The sequence below is a fragment of the Lissotriton helveticus genome, chromosome 1_1 (assembly GCF_964261635.1).
Source record: "Lissotriton helveticus chromosome 1_1, aLisHel1.1, whole genome shotgun sequence".
In the NCBI taxonomy this organism is placed as follows: Eukaryota; Metazoa; Chordata; class Amphibia; order Caudata; family Salamandridae; genus Lissotriton; species Lissotriton helveticus.
In genome coordinates, this window is record NC_136057.1 from 2,139,595,333 (window position 1) to 2,139,614,559 (window position 19,227).

General features: G+C 45.7%; 1 protein-coding gene across 2 annotated transcripts in view; it reads left to right on the forward strand.

Annotated features, from left to right (window-relative positions):
- Nucleotides 1-19,227, forward strand: part of RPAP2 (RNA polymerase II associated protein 2) — a 564,035-nt gene that overhangs the window by 177,731 nt on the left and 367,077 nt on the right. For both annotated transcript variants that reach the window (XM_078646326.1, XM_078646327.1), the window contains 2 exons: nucleotides 5,079-5,114; nucleotides 17,698-18,799. In XM_078646326.1, the coding sequence (XP_078502452.1) occupies nucleotides 5,079-5,114; nucleotides 17,698-18,799 (1,138 nt within the window). The remainder of the gene's footprint in view (nucleotides 1-5,078; nucleotides 5,115-17,697; nucleotides 18,800-19,227) is intronic.

The window sequence follows — 19,227 nt, forward strand, 5'->3', positions numbered from 1 at the left end:
TGTCTGCCGTTGGGTTTGGGTATAACCGATATCGCCGCCTCCAACAGGTCCGCGGGGATGGCACCGGGCTGATCAAATGTATTGAAGAGATCTCGCAGCAATGTGGCCACCTGATGACAAAAGGTTTTGTAGAAGGCCGCCGAGTAGCCGTCCGGGCCCGGCGATTTCCCCAATTTGAGGCGAGATATCACCGAGATCACCTCCTCCAGACCTATGGGCTGGTAGAGGAACTCCGCCTGTGCTTCGTTCAAGGACGGGAGGTCCGCTCCTTCCAGGTAAGCCTGACCTGCCTGCAAGTCAAGTGAGTCTGCGGCATATAAGTCGCCATAGAAATTCCCAAAAGCCGCGGCGATGGCGTCGTCGTCCGTGACAAGGTCGCCGTGACTGGACCAGATGGTTCTAATGCCCTGTCTTTGGCGTTGCTCCCGCAATTTACTCGCCAAGAGTTTCCCGCAACGATCCCCCCCAGTGTAATACGCGTGTCGGAAGCACAGGGCTGCGTATTCCACCACGTCCTGGTCCAGCGCCACCAGCATCTTTCTCTCCGTGCAAAGTTGGCACCACGCCCGGGCCGCCCCGGTGCGATGGTGCATCTGTTCCAACTCTGCCACACGTTGGGCGATTTCCGCCCATTTCTGAGCGTGTTCTCTATTGTTAGCTGTGGCGATAGAGATGAATTCTCCCCGGAGGACCGCCTTGAGTGCGGCCCACTGCGTGGCCTTGGTAGTGTCTGCGTTGGCGTTATGAACAAGAAACTGAGTGACAGCGGTTTTGATCCGCTCAACTATGGTGGGGCTCTGGAGCAGGGAGTCCCGCAGGCGCCAGTGCCGCTGTGGGTTTGGCGTGGGCGGGAAGAGGAAGGAGGCCATCACCGGTGAGTGATCCGACAGGGAAGTCGGGAGGATGTAAACGTCGTGCACGCAGAGCACCAGCTGGGAGGAGCACAGAAAGTAATCGAGTCGTGCGTAAGTTTTGTGGGCAGCTGAGTAGTGGGTGTATGCTGTGGTTTGTGGTTGGAGGTGCCTCCATAGATCCACAAGGCCCAGGTCGGAGAGGTGCGCGTGGCCTGCCTTAGAGAGTGCCCCCACCTGACCATAACGTGGATCATGCTAATGTGTTCTCCCCCCGGAGATCAATCATTCTAAGGACGAGGTGTCTTTCGCCACCTCATGGATGGCATTGGCTCTCTCTGATTGGATAGTGCGTGCATCAGGTTTTGAGTTTTCTGCAAGGGAGCGCCGTCTCCCCACTTTTCGCCAGCCATCCCTGGGTGCACGTCGGGGTGATCTCTGTAGAGCCTCTCCGTCGTCGTGTGTCAGTCCGAGCACTGAGCATGTGTCGTGTAGCGAACGGAGTTGGTGCAGGGTACCGTTCCACTTAAATATCAGATGAAAGGGGTGGCCCCAGGCATATTGTACTGCCTTGCTCCTGAGGAAGTCTGTTGCAGATTTAAAGGCTTTGCGTTTTTGTAGCGTAATTGAGGAAAGGTCCTGAAAGAGAGCTACTGGGTGGCCCCGGAACTGCATGGACTGCCGTTTACGTGCCTCTTGAGGATGCGCTCTTTAAGCGGGTAGTCCGGTAGGAAGGCCAGGATGTCGGGGGCGGCGCGGGGGCCCGCCTCGCCAGCCCCACTCTATGTGCCCTGTCAATTCGGATGGGGAAGTCCGCTGGCTCCCCGAGGATGTCTCGGAATAGGGCCTTTAAATACGCCTCCATGTCTGTGCCCTCTTCTTTGGATGGCACCCCCGGACCCGAATGTTATTCCGCTGAGACCTGTTTTCCAGGTCTTTGCTGTGGGCCTGCAGGTCTAGTTGTTGTTCTTTCAGGCGTATAACTTCCTGCTGCAGTTGTTCTAATTCCTCATCTTGTGCTCGCCCCTCCTGATCTCTCGGACTTCGCCTGCTACTTCTAGTTTCAAGGCGCTGAAGTCTTCCCGAAGGGAGTTGAAAAGAGACTCCATGAAGGACCGTGTGATGGGCACCTCTCCCTCCTCTGGGTCCCATTGTGTTTTGGAGGGGCCCGGGGATGACAGGCTTTTGTCTCCTTTGTTTTGGGTCTTGCTCAGCATTTCGGGGGGAGTGCGGTCCCCCTTCTTCCTCTGCCCCGCTATCCCGGAACCGCTGTTTGTCCGTATGGGGTCTCTGCTCTCGCTGTCCTCGCACGTGCCTTCTGTCCGTTGTGTAGCGCCGCACTGGGGCGTCCAACTCATGCGCGGGGACCACTGCGTTGTAGGTTAGCGGTTCCTGCCGGTGGCCGGTAGAGGCTCCCCGCTCTGCCACCGGCTGGTGCGTGTCTCTTCCCGCTCGGATCGGTGCGTGGAGGCAGGGCCCCTACGTCCTTTGCCATATTCTCTGCCACCGTTCACCCTACTCTCCCAGACCAGTCCGCGGGGAATCGGTGTCCCGTCCGTGTGTGCGGGTCTGCTCGCCTCCTAGGTCCCGGGTCATTAGGTGCTGTGCCGCCGGGTTCGGGCGGTTGCTCAGAGCTGCTCAGGGGGAACGCTGCTCGGGCCCGACGGTCGGGAACCCACCGCCGACTCCGCCCCCGTGTCCCCCCGTGCCGGAGCCTCCGGCGGGCGGGTCGACGGACCTCTGGTGCACTCCCAAGCGATTGGGCTTGTCGCTGTTGCCGCCGCCCGGGGGTCGCTCCTCGCTTGCAGTGGCGGGTTGCTCGTAGAGAGTGGGGCCCTGGGCAGGCCCTGCGCCGCCCACTCGTGGCTCACGCTTCTGCGCTCGGTGTCCGCTCTGATGCGGGGCCTTGCACGCTTCGGAAGGCAGATTTGTCCGACTCTTGTGGGCCTATGGGAGCCCCGCCCCAGCCGGGGCCCGGAGGGACGCACAGGGCCCCCCGCCTTTACCGTTGGGCCTCAACAGCACCCCACCTCATGAAGTAGGTGACCCCGGGGGGGATCGGTATCTCGAAGGCGCCGGGGAGGCAGGCAGTCTCTGTCCGTGATGTGCGGGGGTGAAGCGGCCCCTCCGCTCTTCTGAAGGGCCCTGCACAGGTCGACCAGCCAGGTCTCGCAGTGCACCCCAGCCTGCAGTCCAAGTCGCAAGCTCTACCCTTCTCCCCACAGGCCGGAGGTCCGGCGAGCAAAAATGACGGTCTCCTGCCGCGGTTCCTGCAGCTCCACTGTGTCTTTGCTGGGTGGTCGGGACTGTCACCGCTGCTGCCGTATGTCCTGGGCCCTCGCGCGGGCCGTATGGCTAGAGGGGAGAGCAATGAGGGGCTCCGGCGGCGCAGTGTGTGTTGGCCCAAGCGGCGCAGTGTGTGTTGGCCCAAGCGGCAGTCTGCCGGAGCTCCTCCCCCTCCAGGCCGCAGCCGCGGCTTCGATTTATGCCCTCCGGGCTGCTATCTGCACCTCCGTTGGGTCGCACCGTTTAGCCACCCTCAGTCGCCACGGGATTTCCCGGCGTCGCCGGATCTGTTGCTGGGCCGATGCGCCCGTTTTGGGGGGCCGAGTGCGGTAACTAGCCCGGCGGAGCCGCCTCCGGCGCTTTCTTCACTGCACCTCCAGTCTCCAATGGCGCCGGGCGTCTGGACCACCGCCGCTGCTCCGGTTATCGCCACCCAACGTTTCACCGGTCCCCAGCACCTCGATGCCGATTCCCCTCCCCTGCTTTGCTTCAGCGGGGGGGAGAAATGCTGTAGTTTATGGCCCGGGCCTGGTCGGGTCGGAGGAGCTCCGAGGAGACACGTCTACTCACTCCGACATCTTGGCCACGCCTCTCTTAGATTTATTTTAATAGCAGCCTCAATCTGCTTAAACATTTGCATTTCTTAGGTAAAAATATAAATCACTAGTTTTCTCTCTTTAGGGTTATCAAACTATTCATTTCTGAACAACACCTCAAATAAGTCACTCAAGCTCTTGTCCTATCAAGACTAGATTATGGAAAAGCAATCCTTTCAGGTCCTCTAGTACCCATCAAAACCACTCTGTACACAACAGCCCACAGACCTCAAGAGCGTGTCTTGTTAACAGTATCACCTCTATTCTACAATCTTTGAATTCGCTTCCCATTGAGGGTAGGTCTACTGTTAAACTTGTCTTTATTGTCTATAATCGTTTACTCTCTGACCACTCCCATTATCTAACAACTAAACGGAAGCTCTCTGGCGACTCCTGACGAATTTGCCTCTGACTCTCACCTACTTGAAACTCCTGCCTTCACCCAAAAACTATATTTGAACCAAACCTGAAGTTGCACTCCTAAAATATCTGTAACTCTGTACCCATGAAAAGCTGCACTACCACCACCTCCTTATTGGCTTTCAAAAGACAACTAAAAGACTACAGCTTAAGTCAGCATTTTAAGTGTCTTAATCATGTTCTCTCTGGATGAGAACTAACCGAGGGCCTCACGATAAAGTCTGTTTGCATTTACATACATGCATTATGATATACGTTGAAGAGAATTTTCTCTCAGTGCATGGGTTGAAAGAAAATCCCAGGTCACATATGGCTGTGGAGACCTGGTTGAAAGCCTTTATCCCAGGAGGAGGAGTAGGCATAAGTAAGAAAGGACTGCTTGGTCACAGTTTCCCACAGATTATCCTTATGTATTTTTAGACCTCCTTCATGATCATGTTCTAATGCCTAATGGTGTATTGAACGTTTGCAGATCTAAGCCACCAAATGCATCTCTGTCGCTGTATATATGTGATATCTTAGTGCTGAAACTGTACATTATCCCTGTACACATACTTTGATCTTACTGTGCATTGTCCTTAAAGCTCAACATGTTATGCCTATAATACCTATATTTAACTGTATAGTATCTCGCATGAAGCACTGTGCTGGTTTTTGTATGAGCTATACAACAACCTGAAATAAATAACACGTACATGCTTTTGCATCATTGCTAAATATGAAGCTAATATTACTTTCAAAAACCCAAGACAAGCTTACAAATCTCCCATATTTGAAGTTTATAGGGCAGGGGCTAAACTGTAGAGTAACACTGTGGAAATAATGGTCCACCTTCAAATGTAGATATTGGATTTCTAGAGGAATTGTGGTATTTTTCTGGTTTAGAGTGTCTCTCTAATGTACTTCCTGTATGTTTGTATTGTAGAGCTCCCAATTTCAAGCTGCTGAGAGAAGGGCAGAGGTAAGGTATTCTTTCTGCATTGACTGCACGCGCGCGCCCACAATAGGCCCTGCTCTCTGATTTCCATGCGCTTCATTGTCCTTGTTAAGCATGAGCAAAGAGAGATTTTGGTTTGTTTGGATATGTACTCTTTCCCCTTCCAAAAACCTGTGTTTGATGTATGAGATTTACTGTACAGCTGCCCTCCATTGATGACTCAATTTAAAGCTGTTGAAATCGGACACAATCACAATGTGTACTCCAGGCTTGTTTTGCTTCGGTTGTTATTTGTAAGTCGGCCAGTACTTATTAAATGTGTTGACAGCTGGCTGAAGTTTCCTTGGCATCATTTATAGTGTGCCAGCTATTCACACACAAAAGCAGTCCAGATTATTTTTGACGTCATTGGACGTTGTTGTCCAATTGATAATTTTTCAGCCTCTTTCCACATTCCACCTGGTCATGTGTGGCTGCCGCGTACTTTTTTTTTTGGGAAGCATTTACTTCTTTTTTGGAAGCCCGTACTATTTGATCCTACGTTTGGGCAGGAACACTAACCTCATATCTTATGGTTGGTGCCTTCCAGAAAGGCACAGACACAGACAGGTTTAATTCTGTATCCAGCTGCCATGATAGTTCCTGTTGAAATACAAAATAATAAATAATTACGTCAAAATATTTTCCAGTGCTGGTAATAAACTCTTAGAATGCCTCTGTTTATGGGTAGTCGGCAAAGCAAACTTAGACGTGTCAGAATCTTGAGTCAATCAATAAGTAAAACATGAAAGCTGAAATTTGAACATCATATATATATATATATATATATATATATATACACATATGTGTGTATATAATTATTTTGTTTAACAGTTTATAACTTCGCTCCTACGGGAAACAGTCACTCCGAGATTTCAGGATAAAAGCAATCATTTAAATTCAGTGCGTGTAAAATATTTCTGAGTTGATAACATTCCAGTCTGGCATGGCTCGCTCTTGAACAGTGAAATCTGCACAATCCTGTTAATTTACAAGGGTTCTTAATGTTAAATTGCAATACTGACAATGCATGTATATACGTGTGTGCTGTGCTAGCACTTTAAATGTGCTTTGCTGGAGATTTTACTAGAGGTTTTCTAAAGCGTAGATTGACTCTTGCGTAGATGGTGTTGAGCATTAGAAAATCAGCAGAAGAAATCAATAATGGAGAAAGATTATTTGTTTACAGAATATTGGCTCTGTTTTCGAACCATATGCCCCTTATTCAAGGAGAAAGAGAAATGGAAGGTATCTTTGCGTTTTTTTGAGCTGGTGTGTAAAACTACATGGTACATTCACTCATTCTCCAATGATACTCTTTTGATTGATTTATTTTAATGTATGAGCTCTTCCTATCCCGAAAAGGTGACAGGGACGTGTTCTATTATTCACTAGAAACAGAACTAAAACCTGTTAGAAATTACTTGTAGGACAGAATAGAGAAATTTGTTGAATGACCAACCAAATAGAAAAAGAAAAAAAACATAGAGCTACATCAAAGCAGAATAAATATTACACATAAATTATGTTAATCACTGTGATTCTAACAGAATATAAAGTTTGGACCGGAAATGAACAGACTATATATGAACCAGCGAGTCCCAAAACGTTTAAGTAATCTTGAGGAAAATCATTTCACAACTGGCATTAAAGTCGAAATACTAGCTAGATTGCTTAGTGTATCAGAACTGGAAATACCTTGTTTCATCAATGACTCACTATAAGTGAGTAAAAAGCCCCTAGTTACATAGAGATTGCACGTTAGAGCTTTGTATGTATTGTGCACCAATTTGAACTGAATTTGATATTTACAAGAGGAGTTCATCAAGACCGCGTGTCCAGTTTCTTTCCACCCATCACCAAACATGGCTGCATTGAATTAGATCGGAGAGAGGTTAACTTTGAAGCAGGAGGACTTCGACTTTTTACTTTGTCCAGTCTGGAAATGACTTCAGATGGAATGACCTTGAAAATCACAAAAGGTTTAACTGGTATTACTGAGCCAAATAGGAATGGCTAACAAGCCATCATGAGCTATGTATGCTCCATCTTCCCAAGCAGCTCGAAGATAGAGTTCTGGACAATTATGGGGGCTACAGAGAGGTGGTCTGACCTCCAGGCATTAATCTTTGCTTATTGTGAACTTCTGGGCAGAAAAGAGGAGTAGTAGTCCCAGGCCTTCTTCATGACGCAGTTCACCACCTGAAGAGTTACTGTCTCAGCTCCGTAGGCAAATCAACAACCATTGGCAAAGCTAAACGTTCACGCCTAAACAAGATCTATTGGTTTTACCAGTGTATTTTAGACATATTGTGCGGCGCCACAAGCTGCTGTTTAACATAGCTTTAAGTCAAGGCAACAATGCGCTACGACGCAATCAGCATTGACCACAGACCCGGTCCTATAGGGTGGGTCAGGTGGGCCAGACCCACCCACGGAAGATCCTGGCCCACCCAAGGCCATTCAGAAGTGGAAAAGCAGGTCCAGATACCTGGGCCGGTTTTCCTGTTGGTGTACAATCCTAAAGGCTGCTATAGCTTGAGTGTGACTCTCAGCAAGTCACAGAGTCAGGCCAGTCCATTAGCATGGGCAGAATGACAATGGGCCGGCAGAGGCACAGCATGGTGCATCTCCTCCCATCCCAGGCCTCAGGAGGTGACTTTGATTGCCCGGGGAGTTGCTGATTCTTTTGTGCAGCACATTTAACAAGTCTTAGGTGGGGTACGTTCGCTTTAGTCCCTCGCGGCAGGCCTTAACTATCAGATAGAAAAGCATTCAGGGGTCTAGTGCCAGGCTTCTTGGTCTAAAAACTGTGCAGTGACATACCAGATTTAGATGGGAAGTTTCATTCTAATAAAAAAAACATCCATTTATGGAATGAGGAGGGTGCTGTGCACAGCTAAGAGCCATGGAACTTCAGAAATCAAACTGTAAGGACGGAAATAACTTTACATTTAAAGAAAAATATTACTAGAAATGGGTAAAAGGAAAATTAGATTTTGACAATGTTGCAGTGAAAAAATGAATTCACCATCTATGTTGGGACAAAAGGAGAGGTGAGAGCAAAGGAGAGAGAGACAGAGACAAAAGGAAATCAGAGAGTGGGTTAGAAGTAGAGACAAACGGAGAGGGGGAGAGGAAAGTGGGAGAAATTATTGAGGATAGAACAGATGAAAATAGGTTAGAGGGGAGGGAAATAATTATAGATAAGCACATTAGAGAGGTGAGAGAGGGAGAGAGGAAGACAGACCAGGAAAAGATGACGTGAGGACAGACTAAGTGGAGAAAAGGGTATGACAAGAGATTGGTAAAGGTAGGATAGAAAACAAAAGTGGAGAGAAGGGAGGAAAAGAATAGTGAATGACAAAGCGAAGGATGGATGCAGAACAGGCTGTTAAGAGGTTTTCTGGTCAGTAATAATAAAGAAAGAATGCATCAAGACCTCACATAAACTTAGTTCTAACGGTCCAGCCGTCTACAGCGTGATTTATAGGTTGGCGATACCAAGAGGAAGTGCCAAATCTGTAGTAAAACCCAAGACAGGGATAATATGGTACTACCTTTCAAGAAAGGAATAGTATGGTAAAAAAAAATGCCACCTGTGAGTTCTCCACAGTTTCTAACAATTCCTCCAGAAATAGGTGGATTTTCCTTACCATCAACAATAAAACTTACTTTTGGTCTGATCTCTACTGAAGGTAGGTAGGACAAGACCCCTCCACTTTCCTGAATAAACTTTGGAAGCATGCAGAACTGAAAGCACTCACAAGGATAGCAATCTATTAAATTTCTACAAAGAATGATCTTCTGCAAATGCCAAGGGTTGATCAAGCAGATAGTTACTGACAGCAGCAACTCAGTAAATATAATAAATCTAACGTTAGGTTTAGGACACAAACAAGTTCAATGGGCTAAGGGGAAATACGGGTGACTGACACGAGAAAACACATTTGAAGAAAGTGAGAATTTTCAAGACCGGAAAAAGAGCTGAAGTAAAGCTCAAAGAGGCAATAGAAATTGAGAGAGTGGGGAATAAGGAAATGGAAGGTAGAAAAAGTAAGAATGATAGTGTATATGAGAACAGAGGAGTGAGAAGGGGAAGTTAATTGACTAAGAGAGAGGGAGGGACAACGTACAGGGAATATGGAAATGGGGAAAATCAGGGCAACTAAGGAGAGATGAGAACAAGAGAGGCAGAATAATATGAGGGGGAATCCTAAAGGAGGGGATTAAAATAGATAGAGTGGTTTGCAGAATGAAAGAAAGACAGAGGGAGGGAGACAGAGTGAAAAAGTTGGTATGACGTGTGGACAGACATACAGAAAAATAGAAAATCTAATAGATGTGGTGGATGAGAATGCTAGAGTGCTGGTGAAGTGAGACAGTAAAGAAAGGGCAGAGAGGGATAAGCATCAGCAGGAAGAGTGAAGGGCTGTTAATACATGTGGGAAGCGAAAGAGAGAGCAGGGGCACAGATAATATATAGAATATTAAAAGAACTGTTGTAGTTGAAGTGAGTTCCTCCACCATGTCTGGCAAATTCAGCACATTTATCTTCCCACGGTGTAAAAGTCACTAAGTACCAAGCTATGTTATACCACCCAAGACCTCACACTCAGAAAGACTTTTGTGTGGCAACCAAAAAGGGTCCATGAAAAACTTGGATGAGTAAAGCCACTGAAACCTGAAGTTCAGCAGTGAGTTTTCTGACTTATTATAGCAGGAGACCTCAGGGTGGCCGGGAAGGTTAGTGATCTGAAGAGAAACAAGATCTCCTGGTATGTGAAACTGAGAAGAAAATTCAGCACTTGAGGATGACATGTGCCCCCAGGAGCCTTAGATAGACCAGAGATCCAATGATTAATGTTCTTGAGAAGGAACCTCTGGGCTCTTAAGCGTGGCCAGGAGCCACAATTAATTGACACTTAGCAGGAGCTTTAGCCTGGTGAGCAAGAGCTATTGGGACAAGCAGGAGCTGTGAAGACCTTGGAGTACGCAGTATTTTGGGCAACTTGGAGTGAGCATAAACCTCAGGACCCCGAGGGTGAGCTTTATGCCTCAGGGACCTCAAACTGAGCAATGCCCATGAAGCACATGTTCATCTCCAAAGCCCACTGCAAGGATTGAGGATTGTCTGATGGTGACAGTATACCTCATGCCCTTAGGGTGAACAAAACTTCAAGGAAGCTATACGGACATATCAGTTTTATGGAATATGATGGTAAACGTGATCGTCTGGGAAATGAGGATGACCCGTAGCTTCCAGGTAAGAGTGAGCAAGAGCTATAGGGTCTGTTGGTGAACAGGGAAATCAGGTGACCAGATGATGAGCTGGAATGCAAAGGCACCTGAGAGTGATTGAGTGAGAACCTTAAGGATCAGGGCCTGAGCAGCAGTCTCAGAGGACCAGAGAGTGGAAATGAGCTTCAGGGTCCTTTTAATAGGTGGGTAGTTAAGAGATCAACTGGTGGTGAGCAAGAATCTAAAGGCCTTGGGATGAGCAGCACCTGTGGATTCTTAAGTGTGAACAGAAACCTACAAACAAAAGGATGTGCGTGAGCTTCTAAGGTCATGTTGCTGAGGGTCAAAATGTATCCATAAGAATGACCAGGAGTTTTAGGACCTGATTGCAGAGAGTGGATTCAGAGATCGATGGGTGAGTAAGGACTTAGAGTATCTAAGAGTGAGCAACCGATTCAGGGACATATTTGTTGGAAGATGTGCGAGTGAGCTGAAGAGAAATAATGGTGTTCCCAGTATCGGATAATGCTAACGGTCCTGCAACATTTGAAAAGTTACATTTATCTCAAATCTCTCCCCATATTAGCTCCCTGATACTAACCAAGCAATGTTTCATGAAACGTTGCAATCTGCAGAGGTGGGTCGCTTGTTTTTGTGTGCCCGGGACAATTTTTTGTCCTGATTCATCCATCGACATAGGCTACTTTCAGGCCTGGGGACAAGTGGGATATCAGCAGGGATGGTAGTGGCCGCATGCACAAATGAACAGTACAGATATCCTGAACACTCTCAGAGATGAGTCCAAAGACTCAAGTTTCATCCATTTTGCATTATAGCACTATGATTTTTTTCAAAACCACCTTACCTGATGTATTTCATTGCCCAAAAGATAGGTGTTTTAAGGTTCATAGGGCACACCCATTGTACCCTTATTTCCTATTGAAGTTATTACATGAGTGGCTAAGCAGAACTCTGTAATGCACAGTGTAGTGTTGTCTTTTCTTAGCATGTTTGTTTAGTATAGGGCACTGCAGTATTGTTTTCCCGAATAAAGCTTTTTTTATTAACCTGGAACATGTTAATTACCATTTAACATTGCAAACCAAATACACGTTACAAAACAACCAGACAGCTCGATACTAGCAGTACAAGCATGTTGTTACTTCTACCATTAAGGGGAAGTTGTGAATGCTGCAAGTATTACCACTACAGGGAAGACTGCTAGAAGCTAGAATGGCCAAAAAAGCCATATATCTGAAAAAAACATAGATGGCCTTAAAAAAAGATGGGAGAAAGACCCTGTCCCAGTTGAGTTGGTTTTGCATGTTTGACAAAACCATAACTCAGTTTTAACTATTTTTTAATGAACATTTGCATAGAAAAGGAGGATAAATAACGGTAATCTCTGCATTATGTTGTTAGGAAGGGGTGTGCAAAGTTGTTAGAGGGCTTACTGCACTGCATTTTTAAACATCAATGCGTTGTGTACTGCAAAGCTGACAATTTAGAAAAGAACCATGAAAAGCTGCAGAGAGATGTGTGGCAGCAGAAATGTTTCTGCTGCTGCACATGCACAGGAGCAGGCTGCAGCCCATCTGCATGCTGCGTCCCTCCCCTTCAACAAAGCCAGAAGCGCAGCAGGGAAAGCGAAGTAGGTACTTTGTTGGTTTGTGGTTATGATGTTAAAATGTCAAAAGTCGACAATGTCAGTACCTAAAACATCTTCTCTTTAAAATACTTCCCATCCTCGTTTATGGCCCTCCCTGAGCAAGAATCCTTGAACCGGGCCGTCAAAGTGTTGCTAGTTAAAAGGGTCCTCTGATGCCATGTTCATGTACTGTCTGACACAAATTAGGTAAGTCTCGGCCATTAAAACAATCACACGATAATACTGAGCTAGTGAAAACACGCCAGGAAGCAGTGGTTCCATCGTGAGCAAATTTAAACAAGACTGTCATGTAGAAATTAATAATGATGACAACCAGCACGCGTGTTACTCCCCTACATTAACAGAAGAGGGGGGGAATGCGAGTGGGTGGGGAAAGAGATGAAACCGGGACGAGACAGAAAGGTGGTGGGAGGGAGAGTTAAAAGCAAAACATACAAGGGCTGGGAGGGATAAAACAAAGAGTACCTGAATCGCCGCGGGAGCAGTAAATGGACAGTGGATCGACGGTGATCAGTTTTATGCATAGGAAATATACTATTGTTCTGCAGCATTTTTATAGCACATTTCTACCCCTAGCAGAGGCCTCAGGCTTTCGGTTGGTAAAGTTAATTCACCCTCCTTTTGCTGGGTGTGTTGGAAGGACTGTTGGTTGAGGTATCAACTCTGCGTTTCATTGATGTGAGGTGGCATGTGGCAGCGTCTTGCGTGTGTTGCAGTATGCCAAAGGAGTAGATCCAGGCTCTGCCAGGACAAACCAAGTAGATTATTTCCACCTGTGAATGTTGAAGTCTTTGACCACCTTTCTGAATTCTCTATGGATGGTGTTGACCTTTATTCTCTTTGGTAGTTTGTTCCGGCGTTTCCACGTCTGAAGAGAGGAGGAGTTACCAACCAAGCATGTTTCTTAAAAGGAAAAATAACCAGAAGTGGTTCCATATTGGATCAGACGTTTATGTTTGACTGTACAGTTAGATGTGTGACTGTAGGAAGATGGATGCTGCTCCATGCATCACCAAGGGTTCAATATGGAGTGTTTTGTAAGATAATCTTATTACCCACATCCAATGTACAGCTTTAGGTGCAGGGGTTATGTAGTCTTGCCTGCTCAAGTTTAGGATGGTCTAGCCACTGCATTCAGAATCCTTTGTAGCTTACCCAATTGTGTGTTTGATAGTCTGATATAGAGGACATATTCATTTTCAAGCTGTGATGACACTTGTTACTGTTGATGACAGGATCCTATGTCATAGGCTTAGCAAATAGAAGATATGTATTATAATATTGTCATTGTGAAGAAAGCCTCTCTATTGGCTTAATTAACTTAGCTTTCGAGTGGAGTTAATGACCATGATGAGGTTTTTCACCGCCTTTGATGTCGTTGATGGCTTTCCTAATCCAGGTGGACCCACGGATAGGGGGTTAAAGTGCTGCCATCTGTTGCAAATGAGAATTTCTGTGTTTTCAGAGTTAATTTCAAGGTTGCTCTTTTGCATCCATTGTTCTGTTAATAAGACAGTCACCTAGGCCAGAGGTCGTTACCTGTGATCGTTTCGTAAGTTTTTAAGATGATGTGAGTATCGTCAGCATAGACAAGTGAGCTTTTATGACAAAGTCAAGCAGTGGAGATAGATATGTATTAAAAAAGAGTGGTACAATTGTAGATAATTGTGTAACTCCTACCTTTCAAGGTTACTGACACCAAGCAGAATGAGGACAATTGTATGGTCTTGGGGATCTTTAAATGAGTTCGTTTTTTTCTGATGCTGTTTAGCGTCTGTAATAGTATTTGGTTGTTGACTGAGATCAGTGCGCCTGATTTGTATGTGTACAGTTCTAGAGTTCACCCCAGATGGAGGTTAATGCTGATTCCATGCTTCTTCCTGATATAAAACCTGTCTGTCTGTCAGAGAGGAGTTTGTGTTGCTCAACAAAGCCTGAGATTTGCGAAAATGTCACCTTTATATTGAACATACCTAAGAAGGGACCTTAGGATGTCAGTCTGTAGAATGTTGCCTCTGGGTGTGCTAGTCTCTTTTTCTTTAGTTTAGAGTTGATTTAGGATGTTTTTAGTTCTTCAGGAATTTTCCTGCTGAGAAGTTTGAATTGTATATTGGTCCGGCCGGTATGGCAGCAGAGGTTTCATACTGAAGAGTTTATAGGTTTGATGAAATCATTGGTTTCCCTTACCGTCAATGGGTTGTAGAGGCACTATGTGGGCCATGGGTTGGTTAGGGTAGGATGCTTAATTTCTGTATACCCTTCATCAAATGTGACTGCATTTTATTAGATTGGAGAGGGGTCACATTGGAAGTAGGAAGACCTGGACATGTTTCTTCATGCAGTCTATTAATGACCTACACCGGGATGACAGTGAAAATCACTTAAGGTTTGATTTGGTATAAAATAGCCAATTAGTAATTACAAACTGGGCAGTATGAGCCATGCTCCAAGTTTGAGCTCTGGATAACTCTAGAGGACAGAGGGAATTGATTAGCCCTCGAGGTATACCTCTATGCACAGGATCGTGGAGAGCCAGTTCAAGATATTTTCACCAATCCCATCCCAGTTGAGCAAGAAGGGTGGACAGGAACACCTAATGATTGATCTTGTCAGCAGACATGCTTACCCTCTCCCAGCAAATAACATAATTCACCAGAAGAAGCGTTACTGTGACCGCACCATAGCTTCAATGAACTTACCGCCAAATTGGGCATTGAATATTGGACCTGATTGAAGAAGTCCCTGGTTCGTTAGTACCATATGTTTGATGTAGGGTGTTTTAGTTCATGAATGAATTGATGTTTTCTCTTGCTGCTCTAGCTGCAAAGGATTCTGGAAGAATGATTTTGTATACTGATCTGGGCCTGAGGTCCAGAGGAGATCCTGTTAAGTCTATAGACTTGATGAAATCTTTGCTTTGATTTACAGTTAAGGCTGGTAGAGGCCCAGTCAGCACTGGTGTAACGAAAATTGAGGGGGCCTCCCTGCACGGTACGCAGAGGGGCTCCCTCCGTGCTCATTAAGGAGCTCTCTGGCCAGAGTGCAGTGCCTAGGGGGCCCCCTGGAGCTTGGGCCCTTCCCCCGCGGGGGCTGCGGGGGCCTGTGTTACGCCCCTGCCAGTCAGGGCCGTGATTTGGTTTGGATAGGTGCTGTAAGTCCAGTGATTCAAAGGTTGGAAGTAGGCTAGATGTGTGATGTAGAGCTGGTTTGTCAAACCAGGTGTTGAGATATCTTGGGTGGTTGGTAATAATTGCTGATATTGTGTGCAGGAGACCATATGCAAGTGCTGGTTGTGAGAGGTGGTCAGCAGATGAGGAGGTAGGCGGATTTTAAAGATAAAGACGTAGAGCAGAAAACAAATGGAGATTTGCATTCAGGAACTGAAAATCCTCCCTTGGTAGAGTATTAATCTTGTTGATCGAGAAACTGGGGGTAGGGCGGGGGAGATGGAGGAATATAATTCTAGCGGTGCTTGATAATCAAAAATAGCTCCCACTGTGATTCAAAGCCTCCACAGTCTGACATTGGCAAATTAGAGACCTTTAACTGCTTCAGATGCTTCTTATAACCTGCAATTTTAGCTTTGTGATCAACCAAAAGAGCAGCATCATGGGTTTAAATGACGTTTTTTCACAATGGCGAATATGTTTGTACAGCTCAATTATAACAGTTGAGTATCATGAATCTGAATGTGGTGTACATGGTCACGTATTAATACTGAGGGAGAAGCATAATCCTTGATTGCAGAATGCACCACATCAACATAGCAGGAAGCACATTTTAGAAGGAGAAATGTTATTAACATAAAGAGAAATAGAAAGCCTCAGCCATCTAGTTTATCTTTTAACATTAAACCGGAATGATGCTGCCAGTAGACCTGATGAAAAAGTAATACATCTAGCAGGATTTGATAGGTGGGGAACAGAAACAGACTGCAGTCAATCACCAGATAAAGGTTGTTACCAAATGTTTCTGACTGCAACAGTTTGATGAAGGAGGTTTACAATTCATTCAGAGCCTTCAGGCGTGTGTTAGATGAATTGTTCCAGTGCAGGTTCCAATCACCAACAACTTGCCTTTTGGAACAGTTGCCCAGATCAAAATAATAAACACGCATTTGCAATGCAATAGGTCTCGCATTTTCTGAAATGTTTGAGGTATTGGCGTTGCAAATAATAATGCGACGCCAATGGCTCATTCTTTCAGAAATGTGAGACCTAGTTCTTTGCAAATGCTTGCGTAGTGAGCCAGGAACCAGCATTGTATGTCTCAGTGCAGTACCGCAAGCTGCTCCTAGAGGTCCCTAGTGAGCAAGGCATCAGTACTGCGTGTCTCGGTGCAGTACCACAAGCTGCTCAGAGACATCCCTTGTGCGCAAGGCACCAGCACTGCATGTCTAGGTGCAGTACCGCAAGCTGCTTCTAGAGGTCCCTAGTGAGCAAGGTACCAACACTGCATGTCTCTGTGCAGTACCGCAAGCTGCTCCGAGACGTCCCTAGTGGGCAAGGCAGCACTGCATGTCTAGGTGCAGTACCGCAAGCTGCTTCTAGGGGTCCCTAGTGAGCAAGGCACCAGCACTGCATGTCTCTGTGCTGTATCGTAAGCTGCTCCTAGAGGTCCCTAGTGAGCAAGGCACCGGCGCTGCAGACATCTTTTGGTCACATATGGTACTGCACCATGCAGAATATATGGTAAATCCACCCTACCCATAATGCATTGCATGCAAGACAGTACTAAGAGTACATTCAAATTGCTATGTCCATATATACAATTAGTAGCTTTGAAATGTGACAAAAGAATTATTATATTAATTTCGGATTAGCTTGTACTCTGTGTGGAGCTGTTGAAGGGAAATTTATAGACGGTCTCGTATAAATGTGAGCTGTTCTAGTGAGCGAAGTAACCACTGCCAGCCTAGTTTAGGACCAAGTGTGTGTCCTGCCTGAAGCCTTTTAAGAAAATAGTTCCTTGAGGCTATAATTAAAACCTAGTGAGTAACAACACATGTAACAGGGGGTGTCCTCATGGGAGGTTACAAGAAGAGGCAAGGCAGTGCTAAGGAGGGACTACTAAGCCTATTAACCAATAAAAAGCCACCATTTACAAAGGACAGTGACTGGAGCCAATTAAAAAGATGGTCGGAAAGTGTGCGGAGCTTTATGCACATATCCTGAATACAGCATGTCTCGAAGAGACAGCGCAAGCACTGCCTAGGCGAGACCTAAAAAGATCTGCTTGAAGAGGGAGCAGTATGTAAAGTAGATAACAGTGGACAGCAGTGCAAGGGGAAACGGCAACAAACATTAGTTTGGCAGTGGAAGATACCAAGAGAAATTCAAACAACATGCCAACACTGAATGAAATGTAACTGACTTACCTCCACTGACCGCATAGTTTAATCAGATCTAAAAATCCCCAACCCGAACTTGGGGTCAAAAAATTGAGCATGGGGGTAGAGGTAGATTTTAACCTTCACACACTAGTAAAGAATGTCTCAAGGCCTATGAAAGAAGATTGATGTAGTTATATATGTTACAGCAGATCTGTGGTAATCCACACACAGCCAAATTATGTAAAAAGTGCACATCATACTTTTTGTTGTCTGTAATATTTTATTAACCAAGTTTTCAACATTTTAATCGTTTTTTTTTATTTCAGCGGTCAATCTGGATTAGAGGTTAAGTTATTGGATAAACCACTTAACCCAGCCGATATTGAAAATCCTGACTTAGTAGCAAGTCAGAGCGACCCCAGCTGCTCAGACTCTGAAAGTGATGGTAGCGCTGCCCCTGACCAGGAATTTGTTTCAGCGGTTGTCCCTGGAAAGCAAGCTATTACAACGAACCTAGAGCAACAGTTCCGTGGCATCACCATATCACATAAGAGACCGTCTCGGAAAGTGAACACCGGAGTAAATGACATAGAAAAGAAGGTGCTCAAAGTTGCAGAACAACTGGATAAATGCAGTCTAGAAGAACAGAAAGACCAAGGAAACTCTGAACAAGAGTGGAAAAGCAAAGTAGAGGACACAAACCAATCAAACTGTGAAAAAATTAACAAAAGCAATGTTGAGGAACTGAAGCAAAAAAACTCTGAACAAGCGTGCAACAGTATAGTAGGTGAACAGGAACAAATGCATCCTTCTAGTTGTGAACAGGAACTCACCTCTGCTGCTGCAGTTGATCATTCACCAAGGCCGTCAGTGATTAGAAACACCCCTGATGATAATTGTTTAGGTTCTCAAGTAACATCGCAAGGAGTAAGCAAAAAAGGTGCTGAGCAACTTAGAAGACTACTTAATAAATCTAAGCAGCAACTCAAACCTGTCTTCCCTTTGCATGTTGATCCTGTAGCTGCTAAACAAACCATGTTAGAACCGCTGTTGCAAACTCTAATGGAGTGGAAGACAGATGAAACATTGACATTTCTGTATGGCTCCAGCGGAACTGCCCCAGAACCTCCTGTGGTCATCGAGGGTAAAACCGAGGAGCTTGACGAGGATGACCTGGACCTAGATGCAGCTAACCCTGCCCACTCTGAAGACCTTTCCCATTCCGAGTGCCATAACAGTTTAGATGATTCTTTGCCCTTCAAAACGTCAGAAACTGCAGTGAAGCAGCTGCCCAGCTATGAAAAACTGAAAGAAGAAACTGAACTCCTAGACCTTCGGGTTCGAGAGTATTTGAAAGGAAAATATATTTTGCCAGAAGAAGTAGACCATCTAGAAGGCCAAGGTGTTGATGTGATGCCTGAAAATGAAGTAAGTATGAGTTCAAAAGCAAACCTGTTGTTAAATTACTGTTTGAGTCTTTGACCGTAGATGTAAGGTATTAGGTCTAGTCTAGTTAGTCTGCCTATTGTGCTTGGGCATCCCAAGATAATTTAGGTGGTTTGTAAAAAAAACACATTTGCATACTTTTGCACACCAGCAGCCCCCTATAGTATAACTCTAATACTGTGTTCCTGACAGCTGTTTTAACTGTCCATGGCAAATCTCTATATGTGGCAGTCTCATCACTTAAAGGCCTAAATAGATGTTGTCTTCTTTCTTTGTGTTCTGTGCTGTTCCGTAGTTGATAGACTTCGTTTTAAGCTCTGCATATTGTCATTGTTATACTTAGGTGGATGGGGTTTTGTTTTTTAAAGTGATCCCCTCTATTCTGAAGTAGGTACCATGGAAAATCAGAA